At 42.2% G+C, this 20,247-nt stretch overlaps 1 protein-coding gene across 2 annotated transcripts; it reads right to left on the bottom strand.

Annotated features, from left to right (window-relative positions):
• Nucleotides 1-8,858: 8,858 nt before the first annotated feature.
• Nucleotides 8,859-19,124, bottom strand: LOC143996005 (sterile alpha motif domain-containing protein 9-like). 2 transcript variants are annotated; one of them, XM_077490793.1, is made up of 3 exons: nt 18,992-19,124; nt 18,255-18,363; nt 8,859-17,249 (listed from the first exon to the last, which is right to left on the bottom strand). In XM_077490793.1, exon 3 carries the CDS (start codon nt 17,235-17,237, stop codon nt 12,492-12,494), a length of 4,746 nt encoding a protein of 1,581 aa, XP_077346919.1. In that variant the 5' UTR covers nt 17,238-17,249; nt 18,255-18,363; nt 18,992-19,124; the 3' UTR covers nt 8,859-12,491. The 2 variants fall into 2 exon arrangements, with proteins under 2 accessions (XP_077346919.1, XP_077346920.1); XM_077490794.1 differs by lacking the exon at nt 18,255-18,363 and having other exon boundaries at nt 18,992-19,106.
• Between the last annotated feature and the right edge of the window lie 1,123 nt (nt 19,125-20,247).

Below are 20,247 nucleotides of genomic sequence, written 5' to 3'. Positions count from 1 at the left end.
TCTGTGATCGCCCTCTGTGACAGCTTTGATTTGAATCGTCTGGTGTCCATCAGCGCAGAGCTGGTCGGATCATCACACAGAGCGGGGATCGCCCTCTGTGACAGCTTTGATTTGACTCGTCTGGCGCCCGCAGTCACACGAAGTCCCGCCTTCTGGATCGGCTCCTATGATAGACGCCACACATTGTGGCATTGGACCAGTGCACTGGTTATCAAAGGAGCCAGTTCAGGAGGTAGGAATTTGTGAGTGCAGCTGCCAGGCAATTCAAATCAAAGCTGTCACAGCCACAGATCCTCGCTCTGTGTGCTGATCCGATCGGCTCTCCTCTTCCTCTTCTCTCTCTTCCCGAAGTTCCAGGGAGAACGGCTCCCATTTAACTCCCCTCTCCGAGGCAGCCCAACACTCGCCCGCAAGCTTTTTCCACTCGCCAAATGCGAGCAGGCGAGGGGAAATTTTAAGGGCTGGAGTAAGGGGATGGTTAAAACTCCTGCCAGCTTATTTTTTACTGTCTGTGTCCCATTGGGGAATTTTACTTTACTTCCTGTCCCCGAGATGCAACAGGAAGTTAGAGAAAATCTCCCAATGGGAGAAGAATTTCTCTCTTAGACAGTGGTCTCTGGAAAAAGGTGTTCTTATTGGATAATGGACAATTTCCCCTCACCTCTTAGTCTGGGGACAACTCAAAAATTTGGGATTTCCCATCATCTTTTTTTCTAAATGACAATGATTACCAGTACAAAGAAAGAGGTTGCACCTCCCCTGTGGGAACCGCAATAAAAACTAGACAGAGGATTTAATCCTTTCTCAAGCTATCCATAAAAAAAATAATAATAACAAAACACACATATACTGTATACATACTGTATATACAGTATATCAATGCTCAATATCACTAGTGACTAGACTGGTATTTATCAACCTGGATAACATGGATCACAGTGGGTGTGTTGTTCATGTCTACATGGAGGAGTAAACATTCTGGAACTGTATTGTTGCACCGTCACTTTAACTACTCAGAGCTCAAAGTTAAGTTTCGTTTCCCGAGTTCTTTGGCAGAGGGACAAATAGTTTGCACATGACTCGACTAGGAAATACCTTCAAAAACGAAACTTTGAATGTTGTCGAGAAAGAAAAACAGCAAGGCTCCACTTGGGCAGCTGTATGCAGTATATACAATATATATTGCACAGCTCCTAGCAACTTTAAAGCTGAACACACATTCACACACACATTTTGTCATGTTACAACCAAAAATGTAAATGTATTTTATGTGATAGACCAACACAAAGTGGCACATAATTGTGAGGTGGAAGGAAAATGATAAACCCAGATATTACCTTGTAAAGGTACAGTAGCAGCGTAGCTCCCACCTCCCAACTGTCCCTGATTTGGAGCAATGTCCCTCTGTTCCTCTTTCCTCCCCATCTGTCCCTCATTTTGCTCTGATCTCTATAGTTGTATATAGAATGTACTTTTTATCTTTCAAAAAGTATTTCCCAGTGCTAAACCTTTCCTCCAATTTCTAAATTGCTGCATTTGGAAATTTCAAAAGCCAATATAAAGGAATAGTAGTGGTTAAAAAAGCACTTGTGGGTTTAACTAATCTTTTTTTGTATAATTCTTCTTTAAGGGGCTTGGCAGGGGGTATGTCCCTCATACCCATCTCAAAAAGTTGGGAGGTAGGTAAGGGTGATATCATCAATGTGCTGCAGTGGTGGCCCGTGCATTAAGGGCACATGGGCGCCGCCCCCTCTCTCCCGCCACCCCCTCTATCACCAATAGTTAGGCCGCGTACACACGTGCGGACTGTTTGCCCAACCTTGTTCGTCAAACAGTTTGGGCAAACAGTCCGCTCAAAATTTGCATGAGCGGACTTGCCCACACACGAGCGGACTGTTTGACGAACAAGGTTGGGCAAACAGTTCGCTCAACTTTTGAAATGAACGGACTCGCCCACGTAAGGAGGAGGCAAATCCGCCCATTTCGAGCGCGTGTACAGGTAGGCGGGGCCCGCGAGGGAGACGTCGCGGGCTCCGCCGCCTGAAATGGGCTTAAAGGAGAACCCCAACGCCGAAAAAAATCGGCGTGGGGGTTCCCCCCAAGTCCACACCAGACCCTTGTCCGAGCACGCTACCCGGCCGGCCAGGAAAGGGGGGCGAGCGAGCGCGCCCCCCCTCCTGAGCCGTACCAGGCCGCGTGCCCTCAACATGGGGGGTGCCTTGGGGAAGGGGGGGCCGCGCGGCCCCCCCACCCCAAAGCACCTTGTCCCCATGTTGATGAGGACAAGGGCCTCTTCCCGACAACCCTGGCCGTTGGTTGTCGGGGTCTGCGGGCGGGGGGCTTATCGGAGTCCGGGAGCCCCCTTTAAGAAGGGGGCCCCCGGATACCGGCCCCCCACCCTATGTGAATGAGTATGGGGTACAATGTACCCCTACCCATTCACCTGTGGAATAAAGTACAAAAAAAAACACAACACATGGAAAAAGTATTTTATTGCACAGCTCCGGGGGTCTTCCGTCTTCGGGGGTCTTCTCGCCGGACTCCTCCGCTATGTGTGTGTAGCTCTTTTACTAGCGGAGGAGTCCGGCTTTCTTCCTCCCCGCCGCCGGCCTCTTCTCCCGACTTCGGGGGTCTTGTCCCCCTCTTCGGTTCTTCTGCCGGGCCACCGCGCCTTCTTCTAGCTCTTTTACAGGCGGTGGCCCGGTCTTCTGTCGCCGCTGCCTTCCGTTCTTCTGTCGCCGCCTTCGGTTCTTCTGCCGGGCCACCGCGCCTTCTTGTAGCTCTTTTACAGGCGGTGGCCCGGTCTTCTGTCGCCGTCGCCGCCGTCGCCTTCCGTTCTTGTTCTTCTTCTTGTTCTTCTTCTTCTTCTCCTGGAGATGTTGACTCGACGATCTCTCCGGCCGGAATGCCAGGGACACGCTCCGCTGCCACTTATATAGTGACAATGGGGCGGTGTCACATGGTATATGTCACATGGGTTGGTCACATGGGTTGATGTCACATGGGGACTATGACATCGTAAGGGGGCGGGGTCACCATGTGACCAACCCATGTGACATATACCATGTGACACCGCCCCATTGTCACTATATAAGTGACCGCACAGCGCGGCTCTGGCATTCCGGCCGGAGAGATCGTCGAGTCAACATCTCCAGGAGAAGAACAAGAAGAAGAACAAGAAGAACAAGAACGGAAGGCGGCGGCGGCGGCGACGACAGCGGCGACAGAAGACCGGGCCACCGCCTGTAAAAGAGCTACAAGAAGGCGCGGTGGCCCGGCAGAAGAACCGAAGAGGGGGACAAGACCCCCGAAGTCGGGAGAAGAGGCCGGCGGCGGGGAGGAAGAAAGCCGGACTCCTCCGCTAGTAAAAGAGCTACACACAGATAGCGGAGGAGTCCGGCGAGAAGACCCCCGAAGACGGAAGACCCCCGGAGCTGTGCAATAAAATACTTTTTCCATGTGTTGTGTTTTTTTTTGTACTTTATTCCACAGGTGAATGGGTAGAGGTACATTGTACCCCATACTCATTCACATAGGGTGGGGGGCCGGTATCCGGGGGCCCCCTTCTTAAAGGGGGCTCCCGGATTCCGATAAGCCCCCCGCCCGCAGACCCCGACAACCAACGGCCAGGGTTGTCGGGAAGAGGCCCTTGTCCTCATCAACATGGGGACAAGGTGCTTTGGGGTGGGGGGGCCGCGCGGCCCCCCTTCCCCAAGGCACCCCCCATGTTGAGGGCACGCGGCCTGGTACGGCTCAGGAGGAGGGGCGCGCTCGCTCGCCCCCCTTTCCTGGCCGGCCGGGTAGCGTGCTCGAACAAGGGTCTGGTGTGGACTTGGGGGGAACCCCCACGCCGATTTTTTTCGGCGTTGGGGTTCCCCTTTAAGCCCATTCCAGGCGGCGGAGCCCGCGACGTCTCCCTCGCGGGCCCCGCCTACCTGTACACGCGCTCGAAATGGGCGGACTTTCCGAGCGGGAACAGTCCGCTCATTTCGAAAGTACAGCGGACAGGCCCACACACGGGCGGACTGTTCGCTCAAGCACAGTTTCAGCGGACAGTTTTTCGGAATTTCCGAAAGACTTTGTCCGTCCAACTGTCCGCTGAAAGCCCACACACGAGCGGACTGTCCGCCCAAACACTGTTCAGCGGACAAGGTTGGGCGAACAGTCCGCCCGTGTGTACGCGGCCTTAGAGTCATGCATTGCATGAATCTATCTATGGCCGTCGCTGCCACCCCCTATTCAGGCGCCTGGCCCCTTTTCAGTCGCGGGGGGGTTGTGTTTTTGAAGCACCTGATTAGAGCCATAGGCTCGCAGGTCACTCAGCTGTGTTAGAAAAGTGAATGAATATTCGCTTTCCTAACACTAAACCGCCTCTCCGCCAGTCAGGTGCTCGGGTCTGTTACCTGTCACCTGATACGACTGAAACAACAGGTGCCGCTATTGGACGCCCATCAAGGGGAGAGGACGGGAGATGAGGATGGCATGAGATGCACGAAGGACCCCACTCGTCGCTGTCGCTGTAACCCGCTGCCCCACCAAGACAGGGTAAGTGCACGGGTGAGCGGGCGGGAGTCACACTGGGGCCATTCAAGGGCACACTGGCAGCATTTAATGGGCACACTGGCAGCATTTGATGGGTACTCTGGCAGCATTTGTTGGGCACTCTGGCAGTGTTTGATGGCACAGTGGCTGCGTTTGATGGGCACAGTGACAGAATTTAATGGGCACAGTGGCAGCATTTGGCACAGTGGCTGCAATTGATGGCACAGCGGCAGCGTTTGAGGGAAGAGTGGCTGCGTTTGATGGTACAGTGGCAGTGTTTGATGGGCACAGTGGCAGCGTTTGATGGGCACAGTGGCAGCGCTTGATGGCACTGTGGCTGCAATTGATAATTTTTTTCCAAAAATGTTTGTGCCCCTCCCCCCCCCAAACACTTTGAGCACCAACCGCCACTGCTGTGCTGTTCATAGTCTGTGCAAAGAGGAGAGCTGTAGGAGGGGCCTAGCAGGCCCCACCTACTATATGCTGCCGCATGTCAAAGCTTCACAAAAATACAAAAAAATACAAAGAAACAGAACACATCCCAAATCGTGCTTCCTGAATATTCATTCACTCTATTAGGAGCAGTGGTGGCTGGTGCTCAATATTTTGGGAGGAGGGGGCGGCAAACTAACGCCAACCCCCCCCTTCAGGAGACAGACAGGAATGCGGTGATCCCACCCCACGGGAGATGGACAGGAATGTGGCGCCGATCAGAGGACTCCTTGTCTTAGGAGGGAGGCAGATCAGGCAGACATGGATGCTCCCAGCCATCGCTTCTCCTCCTGGCCAAACAGGAAGTGGGTCCTGACTGAGACCTGATTGGCGGGTATTCCTAAGACTCACTGGCCAATCGGGTCTCAGGAACTGCTTCCTGATTGTCCGGGAGGAGAATCAGGAAGATAATAGTGAATATTCATTCGCTATTGCCACACAAATGGGTGGGCTCAAGGCACAGTGCTCTGAGCCCCGAGCCCACCCTTTTTTGAAGCCAATTAGAGCTTCTGGCTCTAATCATGTGCTAAAAAAAAAAAAATTGAAATCCATGTGTCCGGCACCCTGCATGTAGAGTAGGGGACCAAACGCATTGGATGGGGGGGTGTCACCCATGCTTCCCTTATGGACCAGCCGCCACTGATTAGGAGTGGATGCTACTGATAGGATGTCTACAAAGTGAAAAACAAAGACAAGAATTTGGCATCACTAAGATAGCAATATGGCATATACATTCACTAAAGGGGAAAATAAAAATCAACCATTAATGGTGTATTTGGAGGCAAAGCACTTACAAATTATCTCCAAGAACTAAAGCAAATTAAAAACTGTAGCACTTTCAGATTATGTCCACTTATCTTCTTTAAATATATAATATATTTGGGATGGTGGCAACAACAAATGGAGCTTCTTTACTCTCCATCATGGTTTCCTCTCTATAATTCTTGCCCCCATCAGTATGGGGATGTCATAAACCATGAAACAGACTGAGACAGAAGTACAATCAAATCACACTTGTTTATTAATAAAAATAAAAAGGTAAATAGGAAAAAGCGTAGTCAAGCATAGCCAGAGTCCAGTAGCCAGATCGGGTAGTCAGCCAGTCCAAAGTTCATTAACCAGATCGGGTAATCAGCCAGGCCTGAAGTCAGGGATCCAAGGAGAGTAACTGCAAGCAGGATAGAAGCCAGGAGGGATGTCAGCAAGCCAGTCTTGAAACAAACAGCAGGAGATGGTTCCTTGTGATGTGACCAACGCGAAGGCAAAGGAAAGAGTGAGCTGGGAGACTTTAAATAGGCAGGTCAGACGAGCATCATTGGGAACAGCTGGTAACTGTGGAAAGAGAAGAGAGCTGGCAATTAGCTGACAGCTGAGCTGCCAGCCCAGAAGAGGAAGGGCTAAGCCAGCCCTGATAGGGGACAGGGCTCTTTGTCAGGGAGGGCCGCTAAAAAAAGCACAGCATGCCCCTCCCCAAAATCTACACCAGACAAGTTTCTTTGAGGATCTAGATTGAAAACCCATGCAAAAATACCCCCAAAAAATAAGGTATGACCCCCTCCCCCCCAAAATCCTTACTAGTTCCTTATCTGAGAATGCAGCTTAGCTGGAAAGGATGGAGGGGCAGTTAGCATGTGCCCCCGCCATCCTCCTAAATCATAGCAGGCAGGCCACATGTCCTTAAAATAGGGATGGTACCTTGTCCAGGGAAGCCCTGGCAGAGCACTTTTCCACCATGTTGGTGAGGACAAGGGCCTCTTCCTCACATCCCTGGCCAAGTGGATGTGAGAGTCTGCAGGTGGGGTTCTTATCAGAATCTGCAAGCCCCCAAAAAATAAGGGGATCCCAGATATCTGCCCACCCCATGTAAATAAGTAAGGTGTACATAGTACTCCTGGTTATTTATTCACAAAAATAAAAGTATTTTGAATGTAAAAAAAACACAACACACAACAAACGCAGCCTTACCCTTTGAAATTAGAAACACTGCACCTCTGTCCCTTCTGGAGTTTTCGGCAGGAGCCTGTAGTGGGTAGGTCCGCTGAGTTCCTCCCATGACTCCGCTCTCTGCACAATGATGTTGTCACTGCTATTTTTAGATAGTAAAATCTGTGTTTGCAGAGGTGTTGTTTGGTGGACATAATGAGAGTTTATATACTCTGTGGTTTTTGAATAATATATTTAAATGATAACAAGAACTAGATGGAAACAATGATGTATTATGACATTGTGACTCAAGCCCTGTATGTATTGTATTATTTATTATTTTGCACTCCTGTTTTTTGTCTAGGAGCTCTGGCCATTCTTGGAGAAGTTACTAACCCACAGCATGGCTGGCTTATTATTCTGCTCGTATTGTCATTGATGCAATGTTTCTTGTGGCATATTTCTTTGTATCTTCTATAATTTTTCAAAATAAAATAATTATGACAAAAAAATAAATGTCAGCATATCCCTCTACAGTGTGTACTTACCTCAATCCAATAGCACTTAGTGTGATTTATGCTTGCTCTCTCATGGGTACCTTGACCGGGCTGTGGCTATGTGGCCCCATACACAACAAACTATGATGGACTGTGTGTTCTGACACCTTTCTTTCGGAACCAGCATTAACTTTTTCAGCAATTTGAGCTACAGTGGCTCTTCTATTGGATTGGACTACATGGGCCAGTCTTCAATCCAAATACGCATCAATGATCCTTGGCTGCCCATGACCCTGTCTTCGATTTGCCAGTCTTCCTTCTTTGCACCCCTTTTGGTTGATCCTGATCACTGCAGACTGGGAACATCCCACAAGAGCTGCAGTTTTAGAGTTGCTCTGACCCAGTCATGTAGCCATTATAATTTGATCCTTGTCAAAGTTGCTCAAATCCTTACACTTGCCAATTATTTTCTATTTACAACATAGCAACTTCAGGGACAAAATGTGCACTTGCTGCCTAATATATCCCATCTACTTTGATGCGTCATTGTCACAAGATAATCAATGTTATTCACTTTGCCTGTTAGTGGTCATAAAGTGTGCTTGATCGGTGTGTGTCAGTTATGGCCGTCTATAAGGCAGGGCAAAAGGGGCAGCTGCCCTGGGCCCTGTCATTGTTGTGGGGCCCAAAGCAGCTGCCTCATACTTACCAACTATCCCAGTGTAAATTCCCTTGTCCCTTGGATTTTAGTCCCGTGCTGTGTCCTGGTATCTCAGTGTGAAGTGCTGCTACTAATGCTGCCCAGCTCTGCCCTATTGTTGTGTACAGATGACTCACCTGCAGACCCTGTGTTTACATGTAAATAACCAGCAATCATATGTAAATAGAGACGACATTCATTTGTAAATAGCTGCATCCGGTGGCATGGATATGTAAATAAAGGCAGCATTCATATCTATATCATGCCCCCTGCAGTGAGGAGATGATGTGCTGTAACCTCTAGCAACCAATTAGTGAGCACTATTACTGTACAGTAATCTCTAGCAACCAATCAACAAGCAGAAATCATGTGCTGTAACATCTAGCAACTTATCAGTGAGCCTTAATGTGTGCTGCAACCTCTAGCTATCAGTCAGGAAGCTGTAATGATACACTGTAACCTCTGGCACCCAATCGCAATCAATGCCTGATGTTATACAGTAAACTGATTTTAAGTCTAGCTGCTATTTATTGTATGTCTCAGAGCAGGTGGAGAGCGAAATTGTATGGGGGGGGGGGCAAGAAAATGTTTTTCCAGGGTCCAATCATTATTAAAGACGGCCCTGGAGTCAGTGTGTGTGTCTGTGTGTGTAAATTATATATGCTTTTTATTGAAAGAAATTAAAAAACAAAACAGAAAACTAGTTTATAACTTGATATAAAGTATTTATTTTGAATTCAAATTAATTAAAATAATTTACATAAATTACAACACATTTAGAAAAAATACATTTATAATGAAACAGTCAGTTTATTCCCATTTTACATTCATTTTTAACTGTTTGTTCTAATGACCTTAATCACTAGTTTTACAGTAAATTTTCCAATGGGCACAACTGTTCCAGTGACAATGATCCAATAGGAGAATTCACTTAATGTTGTAAAGATATTCTGTCACCTCCTGTTGCAAGACTAGAAATCTCCCCAACATGACAGACAGCAAAAATACAAGTAAAGTAAAAACTAAAAGAGAAAGTTTACACTATGCATACCATTTAATAATTGCAATTTCACTGTAATAATAAAAATGATAAAGTTATACTTTTAGCTATTTGATTGCAATTTACAGTTGGGTTATTGGCTATGATTTTAGAAAATGAAATCAGTTTGAAGGTCAAGTTTAACATTCAAAATCAGTTTTGGTTGCACAATTCTGGTACATACCTAAAGTGTCGCTGGGTGAAAAAATATCATAAAACAGTACTAGGCTTTATATTCACCTTATTACAGAGCAATGTCCTCTAAACATGTAACACACCATGGTCCCCTGCTGCATGCTGTAGTTTCTTCTGCTGGCTCTGCATAGCTGCATGACACAGTAGTGACCATAAGCCAAAACACATATGTGTCCACAGAGCAGTGGACAGTGTCAGTAGGGCGGAGATTGATGTCATTAGGGCAGTGGACGGTGTCTGTAGTTTTTTTAATATTATTTTATTGTTTATTATTTTTTTACAATTTTATTTTTTGAATTATTTTTTTTTACAATATTTTTAGGAGCCTAATTAGGGGGCTTTGGTGAAATATCAGGGGTATAAACAGGGGGAATCTGCGCCACATAGGGGGATTAGGGTGTGCCCTGGCACACCTGGCACACCCTGCGCACACGCCTATGGTAGTGACATAGTGGTTAGCAGAAGGAACCACGGCACATGTTGGGGAATGCAGGCATCCAACACAACTGGAAATATTGGATGTGAAGATTCTTCAGGTGACCATAGAACAGAGCATAGGTTGGAAGTACAAACATCAGGGCAGGTGAATATAAACCCTCTTATTTGCAGGTCCTACTTTGTGAATACTTTTTAACCCACTAACAAGGTCACTTTAGGGTGTGTTGTTTTGAATATCTTTGTGAAATTGCACCCCAGTGTTCAAACCATCTCAATGTCAAATCTATTTAAACATAATTTTGCATACAGTTAGAAATTATATGCTACCATATTTGCAGTAAGTATCAAATATGTGTAGGACAGTGGATCAGGAGTTCACAATTCACAAGGTACTTAGTATTGAGATAAATTATGGATTATTAGTTAATGATTATACATCTTTATGTTATTCGTGCGCATACAATATATGTACATATGTAAAAAGTTGTGTTGGAAAACTGGCCAGTAAAAGCAAAGAAAAAATGCAGCTGGATTTGTTATGTAATGTTCACAGCATTTCACAACTCATCCAAATGAATTCTCCAGTTCAGAATAGTTCACCTGACTAAGGCTTGAACTGATGAAGACAATCCTCAGCATTAGAGCACAAATCCAGTTACATTTTGTTAACTACTACAAAGATATACAATGGGGTGGGTAAATAAGAACCTTCACAGACATGTAGGAATTTTCTGATATAGTGTGATATGAAAAATAGGGGGTACATCAAGGAGCACCCCAAGATTACTCTAGAACCTTAGAGAGTAAGGTGCTTAGAAACTGTGTAAAACCAGATCAATGCAAGATTGGGTGTTTTTTTTAGCAGTGGGGCTCTTCAACAGCTCCTAAGCTTAGTTACTATGACTTTATTTATATTCATTTGGTGTAGGTCTCATTAAATAACCACCTTCTAAGTCCCCTTACAATATGTCATCTTTAGCTGGTCATACAGTAGATGAAGATGAATGGAGGAATATCACAGATCCTGATTTTGTCACCAAAAAAATATGATTTCATTACTTAAAAGTCATCAAACTTGGCCACTAATAAGCCTATGCTAAACAAAATTAGCTTACAAAAAGTTGACTTCCAAAGATAGGCGCATGTACTTCACCTAAGTGTGGAAGGCTGGTGTTGTGTGAAATGGGTTTGTTGATAAACAGTCATGCGATCATCATGATACTGCTGACAAGGAAGAAGTACATGATTTAGGATTAAGTCAAATGACAAAATGCAGATGTTTGAGAAGGTATGGGACCTGTGGATCAAATATCTGATTACTCATCCCAGGACCTTGTCCGCTTAGATTGTTACTTAGACAGGTTGGAGCGTGGAGTTCCCTACCCCCCCACCCCTTCTCCCCCTATACTTTGTTGTTTTCCTGGCCTCTCTTCTCCATTTGTAACTACACTTCTTCCTTTTGACCACTCGGGGAACAGGCTTGTTCTAATGGTTCAAATAATGCGGTCATCTCCCCATGAGGGAGGTTGACAGCAATTGAGCATATGACAAGTGAACTCTAGGTTTGACGCAGAGAACACATTTCTTACTACAATTACATAAGGTACAGGTAGCATGCTTTGGCATAACATTTTGGGGCTGATTGCCTTCAGTCTGGGAGCAGACTGCAATATATTACAAAAAAATATGGAAATGTGCCTCTGTTTACTGGAGTGAGACCAATGATATTGAGCATAAAATTCCTTGTCTAATCTGATTAATGGTACACTCCTCTCACTTTTCGAATTAATAGTACCTAGTTACTCTTCTATATGATTTATGTTATCCCTCGTGTTTTTCTTATACATATACTTTGTACAATGAAGAATATGCTTAAAGTGGTTGTATACTCATTTTTGGTACTTTTACCTACAGGAAAGCCTATAATAAGGCTTACCTGTAGGTAAAAAAAATATCTCCTAAACCTGTACGGTTTAGGAGATATTCCTCTCGGTATGCGCCGCTGACTGCAGCGGCGCATGCGCACAAGGGGATTCTCGGCCTGAAAATCCGGCAGTTTTCCGGCCGGCCAGAATTAAATCTCCCGTGCGCATGCGCGGGAGTGACGATATCGCGGCTCCGGCCACTCACAGCACCGGAGCCGCGATACCCGGAAGAAACGCCAAGGGAGCATGTCGGCTCCCTCGGCGTGGATCGGGCCAGATGTCGGGGCCTCGTTCTAAGGTAAGTATTTCATAATGAGCTAGTATGCGGTGCATAATAGCTCATTATGCCTTTTGCTTTGCAGGTGTAAAAAATAAAAAATAAAAAATAGCGGGTTTACTACCGGTTTAACTGTCAAAGCTTTTGCCTTCAGATTACTATTTGTGACCTGTTTATCCTTTACTTTTTTTGTTAAAATTTTTACTAAAAATGATTGAAATAGAATTAACTCTAGGGTGAGGGTTACCATTGGGGTAAACCTTACCATCCAGAATAACTGAAAGGCTCTTCCCTAATCCTCCATTTAAAACCCATAGATATCCGTAAACCATAATTATTATTTTTTATTAAAATGCCACCATAATTATTCCTTCCTAGAGAAATGACAAATATTAAGCTCCCTACCCTGTGCAGATTATTGCCAAAATGTGTGCAAAGTAAACACTCCAAATTTCATTCATGACTATTTTGAGATCCTTTCAATGTCATAGGCTATTGGGCCACCAATCGAAAATCCCAAATAGAAAGAGACTAGTTCAATACTTTTACCACTTCTGAGTTCTCCAAGGTGAGCAGCTCTTACTGGGATTGTAATTCTTTCATCATCACTACCATACTCCACAATGACAGAGTCATCCTCAATTCTACCTTGGACGCGGGAAAGCAAGTCATTTGTTTCAGATTCTTTCCATATTTCTCCTCCTTGCCAGAGGGAATTTAAATGTGATGGTGGCACATCTGAAAAACTTTTGTCAATCCTTCCTTTATGAACAAGTCTTTTTAAGCCCTTGTTATTGGCCAAGTAGAAATGGGCAATTGGGTACTTGGTGTGGTGCATATGTCGATACTGACCCTTAGATGATTTTCTCATTGAGTTGATACACTTGGCAATGAGTTTAGAATCATTATCCAGATGATACTTCTCTTGAGGCCAGAAAAGTAACGAGGCTAAAAAATAAGGATCTGAAGACTTGTGATCAAAGCCGATGGTCTGCAGAACCTCTCTGAGATACTCTTTCAGTTTTTCAATTGGTGCAATTTTGTCAGATTTCGGAGAAATGCAATGAAGTACAATATTTGCCAATATGAAGTTTTGTTTGTCTTTGTGACTGCAAGTGTCTGGGCTTTTCTCCAAAAGGTACCTGTATGCATTTACAATAGATTCCATTTTTCCCACATCTTTAAGACTATTAAGATACTGCAAAATTCCAGAAAACCTATCAGCCTTGTAAGACTCCAGACATAATCTGTAATTCTGTACAAGCAATGGCATACTCTTTTTTTGGACAGCGGTGCCATCTGCTAACGGTTCCATTTTACAGAATAATCGCCTGTATTTTTTGTAGTAATCGTTAATGTTTTCTCGTATTTTAAATTCAGAGGATTCCTTTGTGATGCTCTTTTGTTTAAAAAATGTAAAATAGTCATCAAAAAAGTCAAAAGTTTCCTTTAAGCATGATTTTAACTTGGTTAGAAAGTGTCTGAAGTCTTGTAACACGCCACAGATTTCCTCATGGCTTTTACTTGCATTGTCGACTGATATGTCCCATTTTCCAGATAGGTACTGCCTCAAGTGATTTCGTGATATGCCATCTTTTGTGTTGAACCATGGTAGCACCAAGAGTATATCCACTGTACAAAGACAAACTTCTATCTGTCCCAAGTATCCTACAGTGTTGTAGACATGATAACTTTTTGTTGGCGCATACTCATATCTATCAGACTCTATCTTTTCTGTTTGTTCTTGGCATGCTTTGAAGGCTTTTGATGCATTTTCTGCTATTTCCAGAAGTGCTCTCAAATCTGTTGCACTTAAGCACATTTTGCTTTTCTTAGACATCATTGTTTTTAACTGAGTCTTGTATATCTGACCCAGAGTATCTAAAATGTAAGAATTTGTTGGAGACATTTGTTTTGCTTTCTTTGCCCATTGGAAGGCAGTATCAATGTCTTTCTCTTTAATGTAAAAATATCTTGCCAGTGCTTGTAATATGTATGGATTCTGGTTGAATCGTTCGGTTCCTTCTTTAAGAACAGTTTCCACACTTTTGTGACCCTCGTCTTTCTGTATTTCTTCAATTAAAGGGGAAAATAGTGTGTCTGTTTCATCTCCGTGTTCTTTTCGTTGTCTTGTCACCAGCAAGCTTTGCATATTCTTTGCAAATATATCTTTTCCAATCATAGTTTCATAGAATAAATTGGTTTTTAACATGTTTAACATGATGCTACTCTGCTGCATGTTATATGTGTTCTTTAATTCCTCTATGCATTGCTTTGCTATAAGTGGGTGAATTATGCGTAGTCCTTGGTAGCCTCCATATTCTTCAACTTCAGTTCGAAGTAACAGAGCAAAATATCCACCTAATTTTTCTTCTATGCTTTCAGGGCCCCAGAAGGTCTGTCTTGCGGTTATTCCAAGGAACTCCTCACACATAGAAACAGAAATTGTGGAGTCATTCACATATTTGTTTAGGAGGGCCAGAATTGAGATCAGCTGAGATTCTTTGCTTGCATTGTTTAAACCTTTTAATACGTTCCTTACCACATTTTCTATATATTTAACATCAAAATCTCTTTTCATAATCATAAAGGAATAAAAGTCTTCAGGCTTCTCATGACGTTGTTCAATTTCCTTTAACTTCGTATTAAAGGCTCTCTTCTCTTGTTCAGAAAGTTTATGAATCAGAGCAACACTTTTGGTGCAGTAAATCTTGGAGCTTTCTTCTGGGTTCTGTGACCTCATACAATGTAAAATAATCACCACTGGTTTCTTATATCTTATGGCTTTTCCTGCAAGTGTTGCCCTGAGGCAACTCTCCAAATTAAATACATTTTCTTCTTCTTCAAAATCATCAACTAGGAGAAGAACTGGATAATGGTCTGCAGAGTTAGGTGATCCATACGTTGCTAACATGATTACTTCTTTTGCAATATCTGTAAAGCTATCTGTCTTTCTCTTTAAAATTGCACATCGGAATGTGTCTCTCAGTTCCCAAAGTACATGCATTGCTGTGGTAGTTCCTCCACAGCCAGGATGATGATAGAGAGTAATTGTTTTTACACTGCTTTTCTCACTGTTTGAGGATTCTATCAATTGTTTTAACTTTTCATAGTTGTCTCTTTTAACGAAGGGTCCAGTGTATTTTTCTGATGAGAAGTAAAAATTCCAGCAAGTGGCCTTGCCTCCTCTATAGAAATTCTCTTCTTGAAGCTTTATGAACTCCATAAATTTAGACTCATTTTTCTCTATTTCTGTATCATGGCATTCATTAGTACAAAGGATGTCTAGAAAAGTCATAAGATCTTCATCTTTCCTCTGTAGGATAATTGATGATCCACCATGAGATGGCAGGAATCGGCTAGAAGACCGAGTATTTGATTTCAATTTCAGGAGAGTTCCATTTACATTCTCAATGCCCATGGTATAAATACACCTGTCTTCCATTTCTTCCTTATTTATTATTTTAGATTGTAGATCTCTCCATCCGTGAAAGATTTGTTCATTTTCGCAAATACACAGGATGTCAGTCATACCATTGAGTTCCTGATAAAATGCACTAAAAACTTCATTCATGGGATCCACTTGGTCTTCAACTGTGGAAAGCAACAAAAACACAACAAGAAATTTTCCAGGTTGCATCAGATCTCTTCGGCAGAGAAAAGAAACCATGCGTCTAACTTCTGCCGCTTTCTCTTTATGCCATAATTTATTATTTAAGGGTTTATATTCTTGACTGTTAAGATCTAGCCTCCCATTACAGAAGATCCAACTGGTTTGTTGGGAGAGTTTGTGCTCATCAAGCTTTTCAACTGTGACACTATCCATATTTTGAAATTGATGTGGAAAATGCAAATTTGCTCCCCTTTTTTCTCTGTAAACTTTGCATAAACCATTTGTGCAGGAGTCAGGATCAAAATCCAGAGTGGCAAACCATGGAATTTCATGCAGAAACTCCAGATGTTTTGTATGACTTTCATGACATTTATTTGCTACCAAAATGTACCACTTGAAATAAGAATTGTCCAGTGTGTCTCGATTTCCTGTTATTAAACTTACAAGTTTGTGGCCCTGTTCCAACTTTAAGTCTTGTATTCTTTTTTGGTTGTCTTCTGCTTCTTTCCTGGCCTCGTCCCTCTCTATAATCTTGGAGTAAAACATTTTGAAGTCTGCATCCCTTTGTTTTACATTTGCTAAAATGTCTTTAGAGCTCTCTCCGTCTCTTACAAAGCAACAGATCTCCTTATTTTTTGTCCATTTCTGGTCAGTGTAACTGTATTGGTAAGTATGAAATATTTCTGAACTACAATAGGTGTGTTCAGGAACTACATCTACTTCTATAACAACTAGATTCGACTGTGTGTTTTCTTCATGTAGCACATCAACAAAACGAGGTGGACGAATGCACTGCTTGGCTTTAAAAATGTGTTTTTCCTCAAAATATTTGTTTATCATTTGGTAAAAATACTTGCCATACAGTTCTCTGTCATCAATATGAACACCAATAATTTCCCCATGAGGTTTGTCTCGTACTCCGAAATGGATGGTTCCATTGGTGCGGACATTCATGCATGCAGCTGCAAACCTGAAAACTTCATTGCAAAACTTCATCTTTTTATTCTCATCTGTCGCTGTTTCTGTGTTGGTATATTCCTTGTACTCATGCACTGGGTCAGTATAATTAGAGGTGCCAGCTTCAGGCATTAGAAAATGATGTTGAGTGTACCGTTTGCTGCCATGATTGCTATCAAAAGGGAAGGGTGTACAAGTCACTTTTCGACAACTGAGATCAACTTTTGAACACTTCAGTGTCACTTCAGTAGCACTTAATGTTTCTCTTGGTTGATCTTCACCTTCATTCACAGTTGCTTCATCTGCTCTTTTTTGCTTCTCATTTTTTTTCTTTGGCAGTTTCATTGTTGGATCCTTCTGTACAGTTATAACATTTTTAGCAAGATCTGCTGGTCCTTGTTTTCTATCCTTGGTCATCTGGGTCAATTGGTGCATTATTAACTTAGCTGAACCATAAGTAATTTTAATATTTGAAAAGTCTTCTTTTGAAAACAGTTTTAGTACTCTTCCAGTCACATTTTCTCTGTACAAAATATCTCCTTCATCTTGGCTAATCTTTAGACATTCTATAACCCAATACCTCACATCTTCTTTAGTCCAGTCATTGATATCTGAGGGCAAAGTAACTGGCTTGTCCATTTTTCCTTGAATCTTTGAAAATAGAAAAAGAAGAAATTTTAATTTTTAAAAAATATTTGTACATATATTCGTTTTTGGACATGTCAAAACTGAGGCTTGTCTAATGTAATGATGACACCTGGATCATACAAATTTCAGGCAGCCATATACATAATCTCTTTAAACTCTACAATAAAATATTCATTATTGTTTATGGCCTAACTCAATACAATGTTCGAGAAGATCGCTGGTGAGGGTGGTAAGTCTCAACAATTAATCACTCCTTTCCCACAGTACCTTTCTTCCTTCTCATGATTTTCTAAGTCTTCTGGGTCACTGGGTATCATTGAATTGGCAAAATAAAAAATAGATGTTTTCAGGGATTAAACCAATGTTTTTTTGTTAGCTACTATGACACCCAAAGGTCAGATTGTAGAACTGTATATTAATGGTTTTATTTGATGCATGTTTTTACTTTTATATTGTTTGCCATTATGGTGTTTTGGCATATTTATTTTCAATATGCCCATGAAAGTTTTTTTTAGGATATTTGCCTTTAGATTAGCTATGAAACAATTAATGCTGTGAGGTGATATAAACAGTAAGTAGAAGGGGCAGCTGTAGCCCATAAAAAAGCAAATGTATTATGGCAAACCTTGCTTGGCTTTTATCTGCTCTTTTTTCACTTGTTTTATTACTCACCAAGTTTTATTATTTTACCAAGTTCACCATACCTGCCATGGCACTGGCAACTCAGCTAGAGCAGCAGGTATAGGTAAGTTCAAGTACTAACGTCAAAGATCAAAGAGCAAAGTGATAACCAGGTCCAACAGAATGTGTACCTTTACAGATATATAATATGATACATATACTGTATATTCTTTTTTTGTATCTATATTTACTGACTACGCTAAAATGCAATAACAAATTAAATTCTTTTTACCTTCTTATATTGATTCACTATAGCGTGTATGTATAAGCAGGTAAGATAGAAATACATAGCTTGGAATACAGGTCTGGAATGTGTTTATAACCCACCTTTTAACCAAGATAGTTGAATACACTTTAGGAAGGAATGCCTTTCAGTGTGGATTGTGACGTCCACTAAAACTCTGCAGTGTAGAGTCCTGCATTTTGTTCAGTGTGTCTATTACAAAAAAAAAAAAATGTGAGGTATAAATTATCCTGCTGGGAATATTTTGTCTTCCTACAACATAGTAAATAAATGCAATACAAACCTGACTTGACAAACTCTTACCCACTCTATCCAAATTAATACAAAGTTATGCTTAAGTTGTCTTCAGAGTAGACTTTTATTGTAAGTATGACTGTGAGCTACTAGAGTGAAAAAATAATAAAAAACTGATCCATTATATTAACACATTTCAAATCAGCCTGCAAACAACATATGCTGGGGAAGAGCGGACCCCCCAGTTTCCTCCCAGCCAGCTCTTTCCCGTTGTCCTTGCCAAATGGGAGAATCATTGTTCAGGCATCAGTTTTCTTGCTATACCCTATTTATTTCAGCACAGGTACATTTATTACATACATTATTTTAGAGCAGTGTTTCCAATACATTGCATATGAGATTTTAGATTAGCTTACAGTACTGTATATATCTGCTTTACAGATTTTTCATATACACACATATGCCTTGTAAATGCAGAACAAGCGGCCAGTTGTGCAACTTCCACAAAATCATGTTAAATAACAAATAAGAAATCTTGTTTATGAATGCACTATAAAAAAGGAGTAAAGTAAAAAATAAACCTTACGTTTTTGTTGATTAAGAGACTTTTTCCTGCTGTTTAAATGTTATTTTTTCTTCGCCATTGTTCTTGACAGCATTATAACAGCTGTGTGGAATCGTGTACAAGGAAATAGAAAAGGTGGGTGTGGATCAGCTGTGCTGTGTTGTGACATATTTTGTTAAGAAAATGTCAAAGGTTGTATGTCTAGAGCAAACAGCCAAACATTTCCCAGCGCACTTAACGGCTAGTCTGCAAATTTTTTTTTATCACAATTTACATTAACCTCCCTGGCGGTATAATTATTTCAGATTCTAGGTGCTGAAAGCAGTATAATAATTTTGCATGAAAATTTGGTGTTTTATATTGTAGTCCTGTAATTCTTAGGAATAACTCGCTTAAATCTGTCCAAACCAGAGTTTAGCAGACATCCCCGGTATGATAAAGTTTGAAAAATGAAATCATAAATTATAATATAATAAATAAATAAAAATAATTATACCAAATAATAATATAACAATAATAAAAATTATTCAATAATGTAATCAAATCAAAAACACTGAAATTTGCTCAGTTGCAGAATTGTCACTGTCATTACTTTTCAGTATTTGATGACGGATCTCCCCACAAATCGCTATCGCTCAATTCTGCGAGTGATTCCAATTTATTATCGCTGTTTTTTAGCTGGTCTAAAACCATTTTTGATGTAAAGGGACAGTTTTGGTTGCTATGGACAATCTCCAGTTTCCAGGCATAAAGAACAGTTTTTATAAGATAAAACTGCATGCAGGACACTGGACAGACCACTAGGGACAAAGGATATGTGAAATTATTACATACAGCAATGTAATCTGTAAGATTACATTATACTGTATGTAATGTGTGTGTGTTTCACTTTTTGAATTTGGCGCCGTTATCCTTCCCCGTGCGTCGCGACGCTCGCAGGGAACGGAGATTGGCGATCTGATACATCGAGTGGAGGACGGCTCGCTCATACAGCGGGGGGACATTGCTGGATCCAGGGGACAAGGTAAGTAAACCTCTCCCTGCATTCAGCGATGCGGTCCCGAGTCTGGCTCGGGGTTACCGCTTTTGGTATAACATTTCCACCCCGAGCCAGACTCAGGAATACCGCCAGGGGGGGTTAAAAACAAATGTTTTAATTACACACATTTGCAAATAAATGTGGAAGCCACACTGTCTCATTAAGACTCCTCTGTAAAGTGCAGTCCTAACTCTTATATTCGAAAGTCTGCATATTGGAGTACTATATTGTATATATA

Source organism: Lithobates pipiens, unplaced genomic scaffold (genome assembly GCF_037356315.1).
Source record: "Lithobates pipiens isolate NorthernLeopardFrog02 unplaced genomic scaffold, aLitPip1_a1.2 Scaffold_19, whole genome shotgun sequence".
Taxonomy (NCBI): domain Eukaryota; kingdom Metazoa; phylum Chordata; class Amphibia; order Anura; family Ranidae; genus Lithobates; species Lithobates pipiens.
The sequence above is the reverse complement of the archived record's forward strand: the minus strand, read 5'-3'. Positions and strand labels throughout refer to the sequence as shown.

What these genes read in the sequence shown, in the direction of transcription:
- LOC143996005 (XM_077490793.1), bottom strand. Translation starts at nt 17,237, where the DNA reads ATGGACAAGCCAGTTACTTTGCCCTCAGATATCAATGACTGGACTAAA.